The sequence below is a fragment of the Sphaeramia orbicularis genome, chromosome 12, assembly GCF_902148855.1.
Source record: "Sphaeramia orbicularis chromosome 12, fSphaOr1.1, whole genome shotgun sequence".
NCBI classification, from domain to species: domain Eukaryota; kingdom Metazoa; phylum Chordata; class Actinopteri; order Kurtiformes; family Apogonidae; genus Sphaeramia; species Sphaeramia orbicularis.
Window position 1 is genome coordinate 21,093,743 of NC_043968.1, and position 18,448 is coordinate 21,112,190.

The 18,448-nt window shown below is 38.6% G+C and overlaps 1 protein-coding gene across 1 annotated transcript in view; it reads right to left on the reverse strand.

Annotated features, from left to right (window-relative positions):
* LOC115429478 (rapamycin-insensitive companion of mTOR-like) overlaps positions 1-18,448 on the reverse strand; it is a 27,881-nt gene continuing 9,433 nt past the window's right edge. The window contains exons 12-38 of the mRNA XM_030148968.1: positions 18,099-18,186; positions 17,921-18,011; positions 17,529-17,595; positions 17,377-17,457; positions 17,191-17,291; positions 16,466-16,631; positions 14,894-14,995; positions 14,655-14,701; positions 14,424-14,559; positions 13,083-13,282; positions 12,851-12,980; positions 10,846-11,010; positions 10,677-10,753; positions 10,525-10,603; positions 10,335-10,444; positions 10,041-10,128; positions 9,656-9,748; positions 9,447-9,553; positions 8,991-9,226; positions 7,247-8,306; positions 6,085-6,262; positions 5,878-5,962; positions 5,610-5,804; positions 5,365-5,523; positions 4,824-4,947; positions 4,588-4,726; positions 1-2,973 (exon numbers count right to left, since the gene is read on the reverse strand). Of these exons, the coding sequence (XP_030004828.1) occupies positions 2,902-2,973; positions 4,588-4,726; positions 4,824-4,947; positions 5,365-5,523; positions 5,610-5,804; positions 5,878-5,962; positions 6,085-6,262; positions 7,247-8,306; positions 8,991-9,226; positions 9,447-9,553; positions 9,656-9,748; positions 10,041-10,128; positions 10,335-10,444; positions 10,525-10,603; positions 10,677-10,753; positions 10,846-11,010; positions 12,851-12,980; positions 13,083-13,282; positions 14,424-14,559; positions 14,655-14,701; positions 14,894-14,995; positions 16,466-16,631; positions 17,191-17,291; positions 17,377-17,457; positions 17,529-17,595; positions 17,921-18,011; positions 18,099-18,186 (4,176 nt within the window). The 3' untranslated portion in view covers positions 1-2,901. The remainder of the gene's footprint in view (positions 2,974-4,587; positions 4,727-4,823; positions 4,948-5,364; positions 5,524-5,609; positions 5,805-5,877; positions 5,963-6,084; positions 6,263-7,246; positions 8,307-8,990; positions 9,227-9,446; positions 9,554-9,655; positions 9,749-10,040; positions 10,129-10,334; positions 10,445-10,524; positions 10,604-10,676; positions 10,754-10,845; positions 11,011-12,850; positions 12,981-13,082; positions 13,283-14,423; positions 14,560-14,654; positions 14,702-14,893; positions 14,996-16,465; positions 16,632-17,190; positions 17,292-17,376; positions 17,458-17,528; positions 17,596-17,920; positions 18,012-18,098; positions 18,187-18,448) is intronic.

The following is an 18,448-nucleotide window of genomic DNA, read 5'->3' on the forward strand; positions in this document are numbered from 1 at the left end:
TTACTCATTGTTTATTTAATATGATTAATTAAATTACTTAAACAGAAATCTGTGCAACTTCAGGAGAATATTTTCTGAAGGAAAATAGATAACACTTTAATTTTTGCACTTGTTAGCATTCTCTTCTTAAAATCTGTTAAAGACAAAAGTCTTACGTGACAATGCTTTAAATAATCTTAACGTCATGAGACAGAAACTCTAGAGAAGAAAAACATACACAACAGTTCACACAACAACATCCTTAAAGTGTGAGTCCCATTAAAAAGCTGGCTCAGTGGTCAGTTTACTACAGGAAAAGTAAAAATAAAAAAAGGAAGCTGTTACCACTGAATTACAAAAGCGAAAATGGAAGCTAGCTTTTCAGGGAAATGTTGGAAGTGCAGATGTGTCACAACATTTCATAGAAGACTGAACCTTTTCAATGCGCTCACATAAGGGTCTGTACCAAATGTCACTTAAAAAACACAGATTCAGATTTTAGATTTTCATTTCTGGGTAGAAATAATGCAACAAAACACATAAGTTGCTCCAGCTGGCTAAACTCCACATACAAGATAAAACATCTTCACCCTTCTTTTTTAGTTTAGTTTGTAGCAATCCAAACATCAGATGTTGAATCACGCATATTGCATAGAAATTACAACACTAATATTAAGTTTAAGTGTTTTTAAACAAGAACATGGTCAACACTTCTATTTATCTCACTGTCACATGTTCATTAGCAGCTCAGACAGCAGTTTTTCCAGTTAGAGTAAAAAAAATGAATTAATCCTTGAGTTTTCTGGTTAAATGCTGCTCTTCATTCAAGCGTCATTCGTAAAAACATGCTTTCACTCTTCTTAGAAACTTCATCAGTTCTGTGACTGCTGGTGGTCGGTTTGACTCGATAAGGTGCTTAAGTGTCATGGGAGTCATCAAAAGGCTCATGGAGAAAAAAGCATCTGAGACTTTTTTTAACATCTGCATTGATTATTTACACAGCGACTTTAAAAACACACACTATTAGAGACTATTTCTTGTTTTCACTCGTCCGCCTTCCATACTGTGTCATGCTTAAATGGTTTTTTGTTGGCAACAAAGCTTGTATAAAATCCAGTAATGTTTTCAAAGTCAGGATTAAGTCAATATGTTTGTGAGTTATACAGAGTGACAAGGGGCTATAAAAACCTGTGTGAAAACACCAATAAGAGTAGCCATACTCCCACACCTGAGCGCAAACCAGTGTGAACAGGCTGTCTGTTTGCTGCAAGCAGGATGTACACAGAGGGCTCGAGCAAAGCACTTTGGAGCTCAGCACGGCGCCGTATCAAATAATTGTTACAGACAGACTGACAACACCACAGATCGACCTCATAGTGGACACCCACATGTTAGATCTCCGGGAGTGTGAAATTTCTTTCTGCACTTACACATCTGTAATTTCATGACAAATACGGCCATTACTCTCTTGCTTTGTCTTTATAAATCGATTAATACACAAGCAGTTTTATTTTTTGGTCATCATTGTGAACAATTCAACAATTTCAGGTTGATTATTGATTGTGTTTTAAAGTCCATTGGAATATTTTCCAATAATTGAATTAACATAATGTTTCTACTCTTCTTCATCATGTAAAAGCAGGTGTGAAGGTTCATACACTTTTTAACATATTGTACTGTGTTTACTTATCTCCTTCTGGGCCTGATGACTATTGGTCTTTCATGTTTACTTGTTAACGACCTTTCTGAGGTCATTACTTTCTGTGAGATGTCATGTTTGGTGCCTATGGTATGCACATCCTCTGATTATAAGCATCAGTTTGTCTGAGCCAGTGGTGACCTTTATGAGTCCCATGTCAAAATGCCTGACATCCCATCAGTCAGCTGAACCGATGACGCCTCTATCATGAGTAATAAAATGTCTCCAAAAATAAAACAGCAGCCACTAACCTCTTATCTAAAACTACTTTCTGCTGTTTTCTATATTAGACTCCAAACAGTTCAGTTAACAATTCATATAAAGTCAAAACACACGACCCCAAAACTTTATTATCACATACATGTGAAACAGTGAGCAGGGGTACTCGTCACACTGCTTTTTGTTGTTTCAGATTCTTCACGTACCTCTCAAGAATCTCAACCGCACTTTGATATGATTCAGTTTTTGTGCAACTTTCAGTGAAACAACCATGAGTGTGGTTGACAACGACTTTGCAACAATATAATACAAATCACTAAAGCACAAGTATTTTTTTAGTATCAGCAGACACTACACTAATAAATAAAAAGAATTTTGTTCATTGTTGTACTATTATACTCCAGTAATTGCTACCGTATTAGAGAAATTCTTTCTGATTCTTTGCCATTAGTGTCTGCATTAAAGAACAGAAATAACCAGTGCTCACTGAGATCATAGAGTAAGTTTTCGTGAGTGCTATAAGTAAAATAACAGATGGAGGAAAAAGTGCATTTACTGTAGCTAATGATCAGTGATTGTCTGGCTTCATTACATCTGCTTTACCTCATTGGTTCATGTGCAAACATCAGGTTAATCCGTGACAGTTGTCCTCTCTCATAATGAGGAGGAGTTCGGTGTTTAGTATATCAAAAGCATAGAAGCTCTATTGGCACATCATCATCTTTAGTATTAGTCCACTTTGGGAAACGCTGAGCTGCTTCTTGTGTTTTTTGTTTCACCACATTAGTGATGTTCAGGAAAGAATACCTACCCTCATCTGGCACCGTCTCCATCTTTGTAACAGATGTTGTTGGCTCATTTCATTTGATGCAGTAAGAAAACATTTGTGGTTGGTTTTAGGTATTTTTTGGAGAGTGAGGAGACATGAGGGGGAGGAGGTCAGTGACTGGACGGGCTGGGTTCACAATGAGTCAGGCTCCAGTGGCCAGAAGTGAAAGAGTAAATCAAGTGTCACAGTGGGGAGTGGAGGTTTTTGGTGGCGGCATGGACAGGATGCTCTCTGCCTCTTCATACATCTGACAGACAGAGAGGAAGAAGAGGTCAGGTAAAAGAAACTATAATAGCAACAAACAATACATACTAAAAATCTGTGTTAATTATATTTTTAAATTTGCTTGAACCTTTATTTACTGCAAGAAGTCCAAAGAATTGATTTTAAGACCAAATACACTCAAGGGATTTAAAAACACACAACTGAATTTTGAACTTAGAACAAGAACTTTATTTGTGACCAGTTTTTTCAATACTCTCACAGTGAGTAAAGACAGTGTGTAGATTTTCAACACCAGCAGCTGAGTCATCCTTCACTGGTTTTGGGGTGTAGTCTTGAATCTAAAAACAGTAACTGTGGAGCATTTTTAAATCCCTTTGGTGCACATTTATAAAATATACAGTTAAGCGCTTTTTCTGGAAATGGGCTTTGTATTGAGTACTACAAGTGAGTACTATAATGAAATATACGGGCAGAATTTGTAATACAAACTGATTAAGTGTAGTCATCTGTTATTTACCTCCTGCCCATTTTGTAGCAGACATAATTCAACCTTATGATGTTGCACAGTTTTGGACCAATACTATTTTTCACTTTATTATGAACAACAGACTGACAGTACCATCCTGTTATTATTGTATATATAAATCTGCAGCTCTAGACAGGTTAGGCAGTGACTGTATGTGCCACTGTATCACTCAGCTGAGAACAGAGATGTCTGAGATGTAACTAGCAGAAACATCTGGAATTCACTCCATAGTTGCTTACATCTTTACTGTAGAGAGTAGAGACCTAACTCTGTAATTAATTTTCTCACCAGAAGCACAGAGTGTAATGCCTTATATACTGTGAGAATTATAAGCAACAAACAGTGATCAAGGCCAGATGTTGTGAAAGACAGTACCACTTATTCTGAAAACAGCAGGAGGAATAAAAGACAGCGCAAAAAGAAGAAAACAATAGCTAAGCAGTTTGTAGCTGAAGCATGAAAGGCATGGTATTTACCAAACAGGGAGAACCTAACCAAAATGTAAATTCTTGCAAGATATCTAACTCTATTTATAATATCCTAACCAACTGTAAAAGATCAGGATGTACTATTTAGGAGGATTTATTAAGTCAAATGTAATATACAGTATTCATACTTATATTATCATTCTTTCAGCAATGTTATTTCAATTGCTAGAGGACTTTATCTCATCACTTTTTCAGCTGTGATATCTGACATTTTGTTATAATGAATATTTTGTGGTGGATTATGGAATGGCATTTAGTGTGGTTTCTATTCAATAGGCCATTGTTCCAGCAGTTTCATATCCCTGTCATGATCTCTGCTCAGATTCCTACAGCCATGGTCAAATGTTTTGGGAATGACACAAATGGATTCTTTGTTCAGATGTAATTTATTTGTCAATAAAAGTCTTTGATATCTATATAATGCTTCTAATTGTTCTTCAGTGCACCTCAGAAACATACGGAAATAAACAAAAAAAAAAACAAAAAACTTGAAAATAAACTTGGGCAGCAAATTTGCAACAACCAAACTTTTCCTATTCCCATAAATTTTGGCAACAACTGTACAATTATTGTTACAATTAGCTCAAGACACATAAGCAACATAAAATGCTTTTGTACTTACAGGTACAAATGGCACATCTTGGAAGAGTTCCTGAATGAAGCGGCGTGAGGGGAGTCGAAACATGCAGTGAGCCAACAGGTAGGACACCTCAGAGTATAGACAGATGTCATCAAACGCATATGGAAACTTCTCCTTGATACTAGAGAAAAGAATAAATACACCCAACAAGAAAGAATAAGGTGAAACGTGGTGTAAAAGGCTACTAAACCTAGCGCATGAGTGCACAGGAGCCTTACGTTAACAGGTTGGTCTCATGGTTTTTGGTCCCAACAGAGGAGCTGAGATTAATGATGAGACGAAGCACCTCCTTCCTCAGCAGGACCCTGCCAGCAGGAGCATCTTCTGGAATGGACTTCACTCCTGACAAGATTCAATAAGTAATTCAAATAGAGACATGAAACTATCAGTTCTGCTAAGTATCATATGTTAGATTTGAATGGAAAATTCACAACTAAACTGATTCTCTTTTTCCTCATGTTTTCTGTACATTGGTGGAATATATTTCATAATGTTTATTTATGCTTTTCAGGAAAATGCCTTCTGAAAAATTAAAAAAAAACAAAAACAAATAAATAGGTACTGAAAAAAACAGCAAAACTGCCCTGGAACAATTTAAGAATAAAAAATGAATCTATTTAGATCTGAGATGGCACTGACTGTTTGGACACAACACTGGTTAAATGTCTCTGCTAAATAAAGTTAAATAACTGAGATTTTGGAGATAATTTCCTAATAAATAGAGAAAATTAAAGACTTGATTAACTACGGAGCACCTACCTAAAACTAGCTCTGTGCTGCGCCCACTACCTGCAGACTCCTGGGACACTGTATCACTGCATCCCGACACCCCTGACAAATTGGCTTGGGCCATGGCCTCCATGTGGTTTGCTGCAGGTGGAGTGCACCACTCTGAAAAGGCCGTTCCCTCGGTAAGATCTGAGAGAAGGGAGCATGAACAGGAGATGCACCGGACTGGAAGTGTACATAAGAAGAGAACTTCAAATCCAAAATCATTATCCTACCTGGGTTGCTGTTTTGAGAGCTGAAGCCCAATACAGACACTCCGACGCAGTACAGGCAGTTGTTGTCGTTGTGTTCCTGGAGCCCAGTCTCCTCTGAGCCCAGAATCTGCTGCTGCTCCGCCCGACTCACTGCCATCAGCTCTGTGATACTGAGCTGAGAGCGGAGCCTTGCCGGCCGACCTCCATCAGTGAGACCTGAGAACACAGTAGAGTTTAAAGAGGGGTAACATTTCACAGCGACTGTGTTGACAGTGTCCTGTTTTCTCACTGTCAGAATCTCCAGAGAAGAATTTGGCAGAGCGGTCTTCAGAAGGCGGGCTAGTCCTCTTTTGGAAATATGGGGTTTCTTTGATCTAAAAGGAACCAAGAACACAAATCTGATGTTACTCCACTCCAAAGTTTGTAAAGAATTAACTCATAAGGAGATCCAGAAGCTTTCTGATGCTTTTGCATTTGAATCAACTATCGGCATTACCTGGAACATGTTGCTGATGTTGACAGGCAAGGCAAGGCCGATGTAGTCATCAGAGGAGCCATAGGTGGCAGTGGACACGATGGAGCGAACTGAAGAGGAGCGCTGCAGAGTGGTTTGGTTGATTGGGCTCAGCAGGTCTTCTTTATCCAGGGATGCAAAACTCAGTGCTTTCAGGAATCTAAAGACAAGCAGACACCCGGTTAAAAAAAGGATATAAATGGCTTCTATCTGTGAACTATGTATGAGTAGCTGAGCCCATAGTTGTGCTTGTAGAACAAAATAGTTACTCCTTTCTCTATATCTTTGAGTTATAGCTAAAACAATAAGGTGCACTGTTTATAAATGGCCTCAAAATACCAACAGATAGATTAAATAAATGGCTAAATGCTGAATATATATTTGACTAAGTGACCCAGCTAGTCCCCTAGAGGCAATGAATCATACCCCAAATCCCTGTTTCCCATCATGCTACCCCTAACTGATCCCATTTCCCAAAATCATTATTCAAAAAAATACTGCATCATCCAATGGTTAGAGTCTGAATTACCGTAGCATCTTTCTTGTTATGTTTCATGTTAAAGATGGAGCAAGTAGTTTTAATTCAAATATCTTTTCAAAGTCCTATCAGTTCTATGTATGAGAATGTTCACAACCCTGGCTTTGAGCTTCTGAGGAAACATTCAAGGAAGGTGTGTATTTAGTTACTGGGTTCAAATGTCTTCCTCAGGAACTGCTTAATCCGTCTAGGGCAGCACATGTTCTACAAACTGTCTAAAATCTTGCTTTTGAAATAAAAGACAAACAGTTGTTGCAACAGTTCAGGTCAACTAAAGTTACAGCAATGAGCATTTCATAGCCTGAATGGAGTTTCCTCAAATGTTACATTAAGTGTCTACCATATACTGATGCAATAAAGGAACTGCACAGAGAAGGCTGAGTTTGTTACAACATCAGATGTCACGAATGGTTTTGACACAATGCAACAGACTTCACTCTGAGCATTTGTCTTCATACTGATAACTGTCTTTAATGTAGTACAGAACGATTGTTTCAGCCTCTCCATTCTGTGCCCTTTCTGTTTTGTCCTGCTTTCAAAACCAGTCCAAATGCTCATGCCCTGCCTTGTATACTGATAAACTGGACAATGATACATTATCTGTACCTCCGTGAGGTGAGTCTGGAGTCCAAACTGCCTGTGTTCATGGTGATGGCATCAGTGAAGAGGATATCTTTGGCAGGGGAGGCCAGGGCCTCGCTGTGGGACAGAGACGGCTGGATGCGCTGGTGTTGGAGCCTCCTGAGGGTGGCGTAGCCCAGAGCATCACGAGGACTGGTGCAGCCATTGTGGGAGTGGGAGTACTTGAGTGTAGTGTATCCCAGTGCATCCCTGGAGCTTGAGTACATGAGGGTGCAGTCGGCTAAGCTGCTCAGGGTTGTCACTGAGGGGGACTTGAGAGACTGGGCTCTGCGGGGTAAAGTATGTGATGAGCCAGGAGGTACGAGTGAAGCCGAGCAGGACTTGGGAATAGACCGCATAGTGGAGTGGGGATGGAGCGTCTGGATGTGCATGTTTTGGATAGTCTGGGCGTTTATCACAGTGTTGAGGCTGACACAGTCAGTGTCAATGTTGGAGGGTAGGGTCTCTCTGGAGGGGCTGGAGCTCATGGAGCTGATGCCGCTGGTGGTGGTGTCTGTGTTAAAGCTCTGGCTACGGCTTTTAAAACGAGCTCCACTTCCTGTTGAGGGCCCGTCTTCAGCTAAACGCTCATAGCTGCTCTGCTCTCTGTGGTTCTCTACGGTCTGGATCCCTGACCCGTTTATTTCTCCCTCCCCAATGCTGGGAGTGCTCCCACTATTCTCTGAGGTCTTGGTCCCATTAAAGGTGCTTTGTTTACCAACTGAGGGGCTCTTATACAGACACCCATTGTTGGACGTAGGCAAAACATCAGTATTTCCAAAAGAGTAGCTGCTAGGCTCTGCATTCGAGTGTTTAAGCTCCTGTTTTCCATTCAGAACTCCTGTGTGGCCTTGGCTGGTGTATTTAGGGTAAGGGGTGGTGCGAGGCTTTCTTCCAGGGAGAGACAGAGAATGGATGAGGCGATTGCGGAAGCGGCTGGATGCCAATGCGGTGATTGAACTTTGGTCCTTCATCAGTTTGTACAAAGAAGACTCTTCAGAGAACTCACAGCCTTCAGGCCTCTCATCGTCAAGTGTATATGCACCTGCAAATGACATTGACTTTGAAACATCCACACAAATCTCAAATATATTAGGAGTAAAGTACAGTGCTGTGCTTAAAGTGCAAATTTGTATGCAGCTTTATACATCTACATCACTACATCTCAGAGGCAAATATTGTATATTTTACTCCATCAAAATACTTTTCAGATTATAATTTTTTTCATACTTTGGCAATTTACTAAAAAACAAGGATCTCCAACAAAGATTATGAGTTGAGAAATGTATTGTCCATGATAGGTTTTCAAAGGACACTACAAACATTTATGATGGTAATATGCTGTTATTGACTTCCACTCACGTTTGACTACATCACTTCCACTTTCTACAATTTATTTTTTTACACGTGCAGACGTAAAAGAATGAAATACATCAGACTAATGGGTATATATGCATGAAGACATCAGAGTATTGCAGAGAAATTCAGTTATGTTAATCTGATTTCTCATAATAATATAATTGCCATTATCTGATAAAACATATTATCATATCTGATACCTCCAGAAATCAGATAATGATCAGAGTATTAGTGTGCATGTAAATGGGTTCATTGACATTTCCTACTTATGTACATTTCCCTGATAATATTTAAATTAAGGACATGGATGTGCCCTCCATCACTGATATTAAAACATAATTCTTTGACTTTGTGAAAGGTTTGGGCTTACTGGGTTGGACTGGGTCACTGTCACTGTTGTGCCTGGAGCTGTTGGACTCAGAAAGGCTGAGGGTACTAGGGACAGAGGACAGCAGAGTGTAGGGTTTGGGTTGTGGCTCCACCTCCTCCGGGACCACGGGCCACAGGGTGCTACGGCTATGCCTCACAGCGTCCCAGCCATGCTGCTTCAGCACCTCGCAGCCTTGCTTCGTCTTACTCATGAGACCCAGCACATACAGACATGTCCTGTGCAGAACAAACAGAGACAGATGGCATAGGCAAACTATTTGTGACACAAAAAGACGCCTGATTCAAAGGACACATTTTTAATAACATATCATTTACTTATAAACCTGACTTTTTGCTTAAAGTATGTAAAATTGGCTTTCAAACTGCCTTTCATACTTGCATTAAAGAAACACAAAAATAACTTAATACATTTGCAAGTTTACAGGAGACAACCTACCCTCTGATGGAGAGCACCTCACAGTGATATGCCAGAGCTACTATATCGGGGATCACCCCCTCCTCCAGTAACAGGTTCAGACCCCAGTTGGATGATCCGATGTTCCCCTGGTACAGAAGAGGAAACATCAGCTATGGATTTCCTTCTCTAAGTAACCTTCTGTAACCTTTTTAAACATTACATAGAAATATTAAAAAATTGTTGCTGACCAAAGCCCAGAGTGCAGCCTTCAGTTGTTTGATGCCCTCCCATCTGTCCAGAGTTGGAGATCGGACAGTATAGCTTAAATCCAGAAGCACATTCTGCAGAAGATACAGAAAAAATTAGAAAAAACATCATGTGCGTGACTCTGTTTCAGCATCTTTGATCTAAATAGTAATTGGTCAAAATGTATGCTTCAAGTCAAAATAATTGAAGCAAATATTAATCATAGCTCAACATTTTTAGCTCACATAAATTTTAGGAAAGAAAGTGTTTTCTACTAGCGTTGCCACATTATGATTCTAAACTACAAAATGAACGGCCCCAATGCAGTGAGACAAATTAATTTGCAGTCTGTAGCCAATACACAATGAAAAACACAGACAAATGTACCTGAGTGTCAAGTAATTGGCAGCCAGTCTTATCATGAACCAGTTGACCGTACAAATGCACTGGAAGATAAACATGGGGCCTCTGTAACCTGTGGGACCACAAATTAACAAAAATTTCCAAAATGTTCAGCTATACTTGTTAGTCTGCTACACATGCAAATTTATGTTTAATATTTCCATCAGAAACCTTTTGTTATCATCCGATCATGTAACATAAACATACTTAACATATTCCTTTTTTCTATCCCTTAATGATTTACATTAAAGAGGGTTGTAGCCTGCGGTGGAGGAGTACCTTTGGTTGCTGCGGCGTACGTAGTTGTCTCCATTTACAGGCTTGCGGTACGTGGTCAGGGCCTCATTAAGCTGCTCCTCTATCATGTCCACATACTTTAGATTATACTCCTGCAGCATGACACAACAGTAAAACATTTAAGATAAGTTCAGAGGGAAAATTTAGAATGCAAATATTGCTTTCAATCTACCTTCTGCCATTTCTCCATCTGTTTAGTGATGTAGCCTCTCTCGTTGAGATAGGAGAAACCCTTCGGAATCGATAAAAACCTGGTGACAAATAGACAGATAAGCTGAAAGACTTGTGTTTCTGATGAGTTTTTGCCTTAGACTGATATTTTACCTTAGCAGCAGGAGTACACCCTTGTCCCCCAGGTGTGTGAGAGCAGGTTTCATCTCGATGAGTGCATGAAGGTTGGCCTACAGAGGAACACGGGACAGACGAAGCTGATTAACATTCAGTCATTTCAATCACAGGTGGTATCTCATGATCTTTCCATTATTTGTCTTACCTTGTCTCCACAGGCTTCATCCAGTATGTCCAGTGCCTCCGCTGAAATGGTCTTGTTACGATCGTGAAGCTGAGTGACCAGCAGCTCGATGCCCCAGTTACTGAAGAACTCCACGTTTGCTCGCAGTAGGACCCGCAGGTGCTTAGTGGCATACAACCTGCAGGACTACAATCACAAGACCAACAAATTATTGGATTTACATTTATGTATATATTTATATCTATGTGTTTTCAATTAATGTATCCATATAGTTATGCAATTAAAAAAGCATATTAATCTGTGCCTTTGAACTTCATTGTTCTCCAAAAGCTTCTAAAAATGTACCTGAATGAAAGGATGACATATTGATTCATTGTCATTTAATACATACACTGTAATTTCTTTGTACTCAATCCCACATTCACCATCCTGCTGCCACAAACACTACTAGACCAGTGATTCCATGACTTTCATTAAATGTCAAACCAGTGCAGTCTAGTCCACATCATCCTATCTTTAAATCATCAGAGCCCATTTGTGCATAAAGGAACATTCCTAATGGTTGTTACTGACAATTCTCCAGAGATATGTTTAATAAATCACAACTGTATTGGGCAAGTTGGTGAAAATGTGTTAAGTACTTGATTAGTTTGATCAAATACATGCATTTAAATAGAATAAAAGGCTTCTGTTTTTTTCTTGTCATCAGTAAAATAAACATAAATGATCTTTTCAGACTAGTTTCAGTTGGAGAAGTTCCATCATAGTAAAGATTTCAGGTGAATGTTTTAGAAAGGCAGACCCTGGTGCTAAAAGTACTGAAGTCACATTTTTGGACAATTCAAGATGAGCATATAAACATGTTGTATTTGTTTAGCTAAGTCATCTATAAATATCTTTTTTTGTTTTGTTTTTTTTTACTTTATTTATAGAACATTTTGAACATTTTAGACAGACAGAGTGACACACAGCATAGGGTATAAAAAACAAACAAACAGAAAAAACATTGATTGTCACACCTGAATGTCAACACCCTTCTCACCCACCATCTATAAATATCTTTAACAGACTTTTTTTGTGACTTCAGTACTTTTACCACTAGGGTCTTCAAATGCAGATTTATTTGAGAACCTCAATGAAGGCCTGTGTTTGAGAATGGATGCACTAGAGTCAACCAACATATGTGAATTAACACATGTGAACACTGCCCAAAACTGGAAACATTAGTTCCCTCTATTTGGGCTTTTAATGCTTTTACATCAAAAAGGACACTGGAGGATAATAAGAAATCAGAGAAACAACATGTAATGAATTGAATCTGGGATGTTGCATTTATGAATGTAATGTACAACATGAGGCTCCACCTGATTTTTTTTTGTCTCAAAAGTGAAAAAGTGAATATGTTTTTACAATCAAAAGCTTTACAATGAAGTTATTCCTGATGAGACTGATTCTTTTTGACCAAACTCTTGACTGTATAGTTTCTTAAAGCTGCAGGAGCTAAAATCAGAGATGAAAATGGTAGACTTTCGAAATGCACACCTTCCTTTTGCAGCTCTCTCCTCTTGGACCAAATCTACAAATGAAATATAAATATTGATTGACCTGACACTGTTGCACATGACTGTGGAAAAGAGAGGGTACTTTTCCAAGCTTTAATGTTGAACTAGGGAATAGATCCTTTGAGTCACATCTGACCAACTCTTAACAGCGATCATAATTACAGTTGCCAGTCATGTATTCAATCATGTATTCCCTATCTGAAAACACCTACAGAACTCTTGTTTTGTCCCAGACCACTTAATTAAAATATGTTGAGAGGTAATTATTGAAGTCTAATAGAGCCTTAATTCTGCTAATACCTCCACTTTTACATGATTTTAGTATTTTATTAGAAAGATTTTAAGTCCTGCAAAAACATGATGTATATATATTTGGAAAGCTGGATTTACAAATACTTTATTAACACGATTTATATCAGTGCTGTTGAAGCAACACTGTGAGCAAAGTGTGTACAGTGTCTTACATCTGTAGCAGCTGTGAGAATTTTGGACAGAATAACACGAGCGAGTCCGTCACGACTATAGTCCAGCGTGGTGACAGTTAGCTTCAGCATTTGGTGTTCTTGATTCTTCAGACTGCACAGGTTCAACAAGCTGAGAAACCACACGGGACAGGGAAATACATCAGGTGGTAATGTTTACATTTTCACAATCTACATGGAATCTGCATGAAATATTTAAACAGCAAAAACTCACCACTGGAAAACACTACACTTTTCCAACATCTTGACCCCATGTGGGTTGGCAGACAGGGTTCCCAGGAAGAGGAAATAGTGCTGGCTGAGTGTGGTTTGCAGCCCATTGCCCTGCAGACTGCGGTCAGGTTTAAGACCAGAACAGGAGGACAGCCAGTGGACAATGTCTCTCACCAGGTCTTCCAGATAACCCAGGCCCTCCTAACAAACACAAATGTTGAGTGTGTGGATCTTTAGTATTTCCCAGTGGCCTGCTGTAAAAATCTATTTCTATCCATGCACTTTTTTATGTGCTACAGTGCTTGCATCACCACTGAGTATTTGAAGGTGCATCACAGCTACAAGATGTAAATACTGAACCAGTGTGGCTATATGATCACTCCTGTGTGTCTCTCAGCTGGATTACACAAAAAGTATTGTTAGAAGTTTCATTAAACTTAGTAGAAGGGTAATGCATGGGTCAAGAATTTACCCTTAGAATACACCCTTTAAATACACAGCAGATCCACTAAAAAGGTAGAGGCTGGCAGTGTTTTTCACTTTGTGTAACAGTGGAAATCCCCAGGCCAACTAAGAAATTACCATAGTAACAATCAATTGTATACAATAAAGTGGCCAAAGGTATTTTGATCAGAGGCAAGATTCCGCTCTGCAAGTGTAAACATGTCACAGCATTGAGGTCTTATGATAATAATAATAATAATAATAATAATAATAATAATAATAATAATAATAATAATAATAATAATAATAATAGATTTATACAGCGCTTTTCTATTTAGCGTAATCAAAGCACTTACATTGGATCCATTATTCATTCACTCTCACTGGTGGTGGTAAACTACATCTGTAGCCACAACTGCCCTGGGACAGACTGATGGAAGTGTGGCTGCCAATCTGGGCCAAACAGTCCACCATTTACAGCAGTCCTACAGTCTGTCATGTAGCCAAACCATGAACCAAACACACATCCATTTTTATGTTTCTTTTCTTCTTTATACTGTCAAAACCAAAGGTACAAACAACCAAACTCACCAAACATATCACTATTCACTCCCATCACAGCTAAGAACTCCACTCTGCTGAACTATAAAACTTACTGATGTAAACATTAGAAAAATGTTTGGTGATGTCAGATTAATTTGGGAGTGAACTGAGGAATATGAATTTGAAGGCCTTTTATATTTTGATTCAAAATGTGTGCTGGTATTTTGAGACGTAAATGCTCTCTCTGAGTCTCCCCACTATGATGCTACAGGAGTTAACCAGTTCCACATCACAAGAAGGCAGCAGATGTCATATTTTAGGCTGATGTTACATAATCTGGTTGTTTCACACTCACCTCCTCAGACTCCAGGAGGAACTCTATGAACTGGCACCCAACCACAGTGAGCTGTCTGGCCTTAGGGTGTTCCAGCTCCAGGCTGCCATAAAGCTTACTACTGGGTTTATAGAAGAAAAGCAGCCTTCGCACAAATCTGCCCAGAAAAACAAAAACAAAAACACATATACACAATGAAGCAAGCAAATTAAGCTGTATGTATGTTAGATACAAAATATTAATGATACTTACGTATGCATATGTTCATCCTTATTGCTGCGCAGACTAACATGTGGCCACTGGAAGAGTTGAAAACATAAAATACAGAGTCAGATCATTAAACCCATTTCATCAGGAACATTTCAACAGCAAAACTATATTTTATGCAGCAGAGTAGGTTAAACAGAGGAACATTTACAGATACATTTTAAGAACAAAAAGTTAAGTTTTAAAGACTACTATTTTTCTACATTTGTGACAATGTGCTTTGCCTTTAAAATGGTTCCAATAAGGCACCAGTTCCAGTCCAGGCCATCCTTGTGGTTGAGGATGTGGCTGTCTCTCAGAGTTGACATCAAGGCATCTTCAGTGTCCTGTCATCAAACACAGGTGTTTTTATTTATGTTTTTTATCACATATCTATGCCATGTTTTAGGTTTACTTTTTTTTTTTAGATTTTAGATTCAGCAATACATGTCACTAATCTTTTATTGATCAAGCACAATTTACAGGAAATAAGGTGAAATAGTTATAAACTTTAACTATTAACACAAGGGTGTTCACTTATTTTCATATTAACAATTTCATTAATTTCTCACTGACTTTCAAATGAATGTGAGTCAGAGAATACATTAACCAATTACTAAGTAATTATTGGTTTCAGGTCTGATAATCAAACAGAACTTTTTAGTGCTTTTCATGTTTCCAGGTGACTGTTCTTATGCACTACAATAAATGTTGTCCCTGCTCTGAATTTTACTTTGCCCCCACCCCTTAACATACACAGCATACAGACCTTCACACTCATTAGGCAGAACTAGTCATGGTCAACTTGGAAGCACTTGTATATGGCAAAACAGAGCACAAGACTCTGGTCAGTAAACACACACACAGTTGTTTGCTGCCACAATGACATCCCCCACAGTCCTCCATCCAGTCCTCAAATATTTCATATGAAATATGCCATTCCCTTGAATCAGAGCTCATGACTAATTTTCCTTTGTAAAATCCCATGACCTTCTGAAAGTCTCAGTCAGTGCAATTATGCGGAAACAACACAACTGTTAAGTAGAAATAAGTCTAGAATCAGGCCAAACATCTGTTTTACAGCAAACTATCATTCTTTTTTGTTCTTTCTATGAATCCATTCTACATCTTAATGGATCTCTACCTGTTGGGAAAAAAAGATGAGTTAGAGCTTGATGGTGATGACTTTTGTAGTAGTTAGCTTCTTTGGTGAGAGAAGCAGAGACTCTAAATTCTATAATCCACTTACTTATGAGGTAAAAGTCATGGAAATGACACAGATATGCTGTAAATGTACTGTTAAACTGTAATACTGAATAATGGATGTACTATGGTACAATTTGAATTACAACAAGCCTCTAAATGCTTCCATTTGTGTGGTTTCACCTCAGCAAAGGGCAGGAAATACATAATAATTAAAGTCATCAGTATCCCCACGGGCACCACAAAATCAGTAAGTGATGTCATTGTCTCTGAGTTTGCCAATTCACAGTAGAGGGGCAGAGTAGCTTCTCAAGGAGTTTAACAGTTACCTTTTGAAAAAACATCATTTTTTCTTTTTTTGAGCCACTCCAAGACATAACAATGAACTGGAGAAGTTTGGCAAAAAAATGTATTGAATGGTATTCCTGTTATACTTAAAATAATTTTCTGAAAAAGAGACAAATTTAGTTACATCAGTATTTTCTTAATGTTCTCTGATGTCCTGTCCTGTTTTGTGACCTATTTTTGGATCTCAACCCACCAGGATGAGCACCACTGGCTTAGAGCACTGCAAAAAACTGCACTTCCTAAATAACATTATGAGTATGAGGTACCTTGATGATAAAAATGTCTCTGTTAAGTTTTAAATGCTGGTCTCGACAGTAGTGAGACGCCCCTGATGTCCGCAGGATGTGGTCCAGGTAGAGACTGTAAGGTTTGGGTCCTCGCTTCTTCTTCTCATGGAAGCACTTCAGATGATTGACTGCAGCACTCGCACGTCTAAATAAAGACATTACAATAATTTCAGTCCAAATGTTCACTTATGTTGTATAGATTAAATTATAGAGGTCTCATTTGTACTGGGCTTTCATTTAATAACACAGTATAAAAATAATGTAAGTCCTCCAAGTGTTCAGTAAAAGTTTTGATTGCACTTTTATTGCATTTGTTTACTGATGTTTTATACCAGGTTTCATTCAATACATGTCACAGCTGCTTCTTATCATGGGGTCAGGGGTCACACTAACTAGAGACTTTAACCTTCAGAAACTTTTAAGGTTGTGCACATTCTTCCTGTATTTTTTTATTATTGCATCTGAAGAAATGAGAATGAGAAATAAATATGCATGTGCATTTCAACCCTGCAAAAACAAAGCTAAAGGTGGACTAAGACTTTTGTACAGTACTGTATATTTTTTACAAGCTGAACAGGTCAGTTAGCAGTTTCAAAAGTCTACGTTTTACTGCAGTGTTGATGCCTTACACACAGCAAACGTTACATTTTTAAAACCAAAACCTATTACTGTAAATGTAGCCTCAGGATGCGTGGTTCACTCACAGTCTCTTGGCAGGAGTGATGTCAAAGGAAGCTGCCATGCTCATGAGGGTGGGTAAGCAGTGCAGGTGGTGGCTGTGACTGTGAGGGAGGATGGTGTTGGCCTGGTTTGGAGAAATCACATTTCAAATCAAACGAATACCCAGATAATATAAAGTCTCATAAAGCAACTTTATTTTGGTTCTGTACCATATGGAGCAGCTGTCCTAATAAGATAGTGGCCCGTATGGATATGACATCGTCGCTGCTTGTGATCACCTCAACTAAACCCTGTGTAGAACGGAGACACTGTTAAACAAACCCTGACTGTGTTAAAAATGCCGTATGGTGGATATCCCCACCTCTAGCAGTCCACTGTTGATGAAAGCAGAAAGCACCAGAGCCAGATAGTTGTCCATCAGATCTGGCCTAAAAGAGAACAAGACCCAGGTCAACAGAAACAATTATTTTACAATCAAACACAAAAAAATTTCAATTCTTTGCAAATATCATGACTATGATCAAGACAAATGTAACCACAATCTTTCAAATGAAGATTAATTTGATGTCTGAAATACTGTATTGTGTTATTTTCAGCCAATTTTCAACAAAAAAAATGCTATGAATGACAATATTTATATCTGGAATTTTGGGGAATATACTGTCAGTAGTACTGTTCATTATCACCAATGCATATTTATAAATAATGAAATCATTTTTTTCCAGAGGTGAAATCATGTGTTTGTATTTTTACCTTGAGCAGGATCGATGTGGAAGGATTGTTTTTGCTTCCGATGCAACAAAGCCATCAGACAACCTCCAGCTATCCTGAAATCTGCTGGGGTCTAAAGGGAAACCTAGTTATGACTCTGAAAGAAATCTGAACATATGTGAAACTTAAGTGTTGATCACAGTGAAGTCTCTCCACCCACCTACACTGGTAAGCGCTTCGCTGAAGTCTACAGTCGCTACAGGTACAGTGAGCTGGAAGATGTCATACAGCACTTCTAATAAACCTTTCTGTGGGTGAAAAGGCACGTGATAGAACAATGTTTCTTGATTAACATTTTTACTAATTTCCTTTGTTTAACATTTCTTCACTTTTCTATTTAATATGGACTGCCTTGCTTAATAGAGGAGGATTATTTCAGAGATATTTCCTCTGAAATGGTAGACCCTGGAGGTGAGTGACACAGCTGTAAGGCTTGTTTTTCTGAATCATGTCACAGAAATAACGACTCAGACAATTTGCTAAGAAATTCTATGCAAAACAGCTACAGTG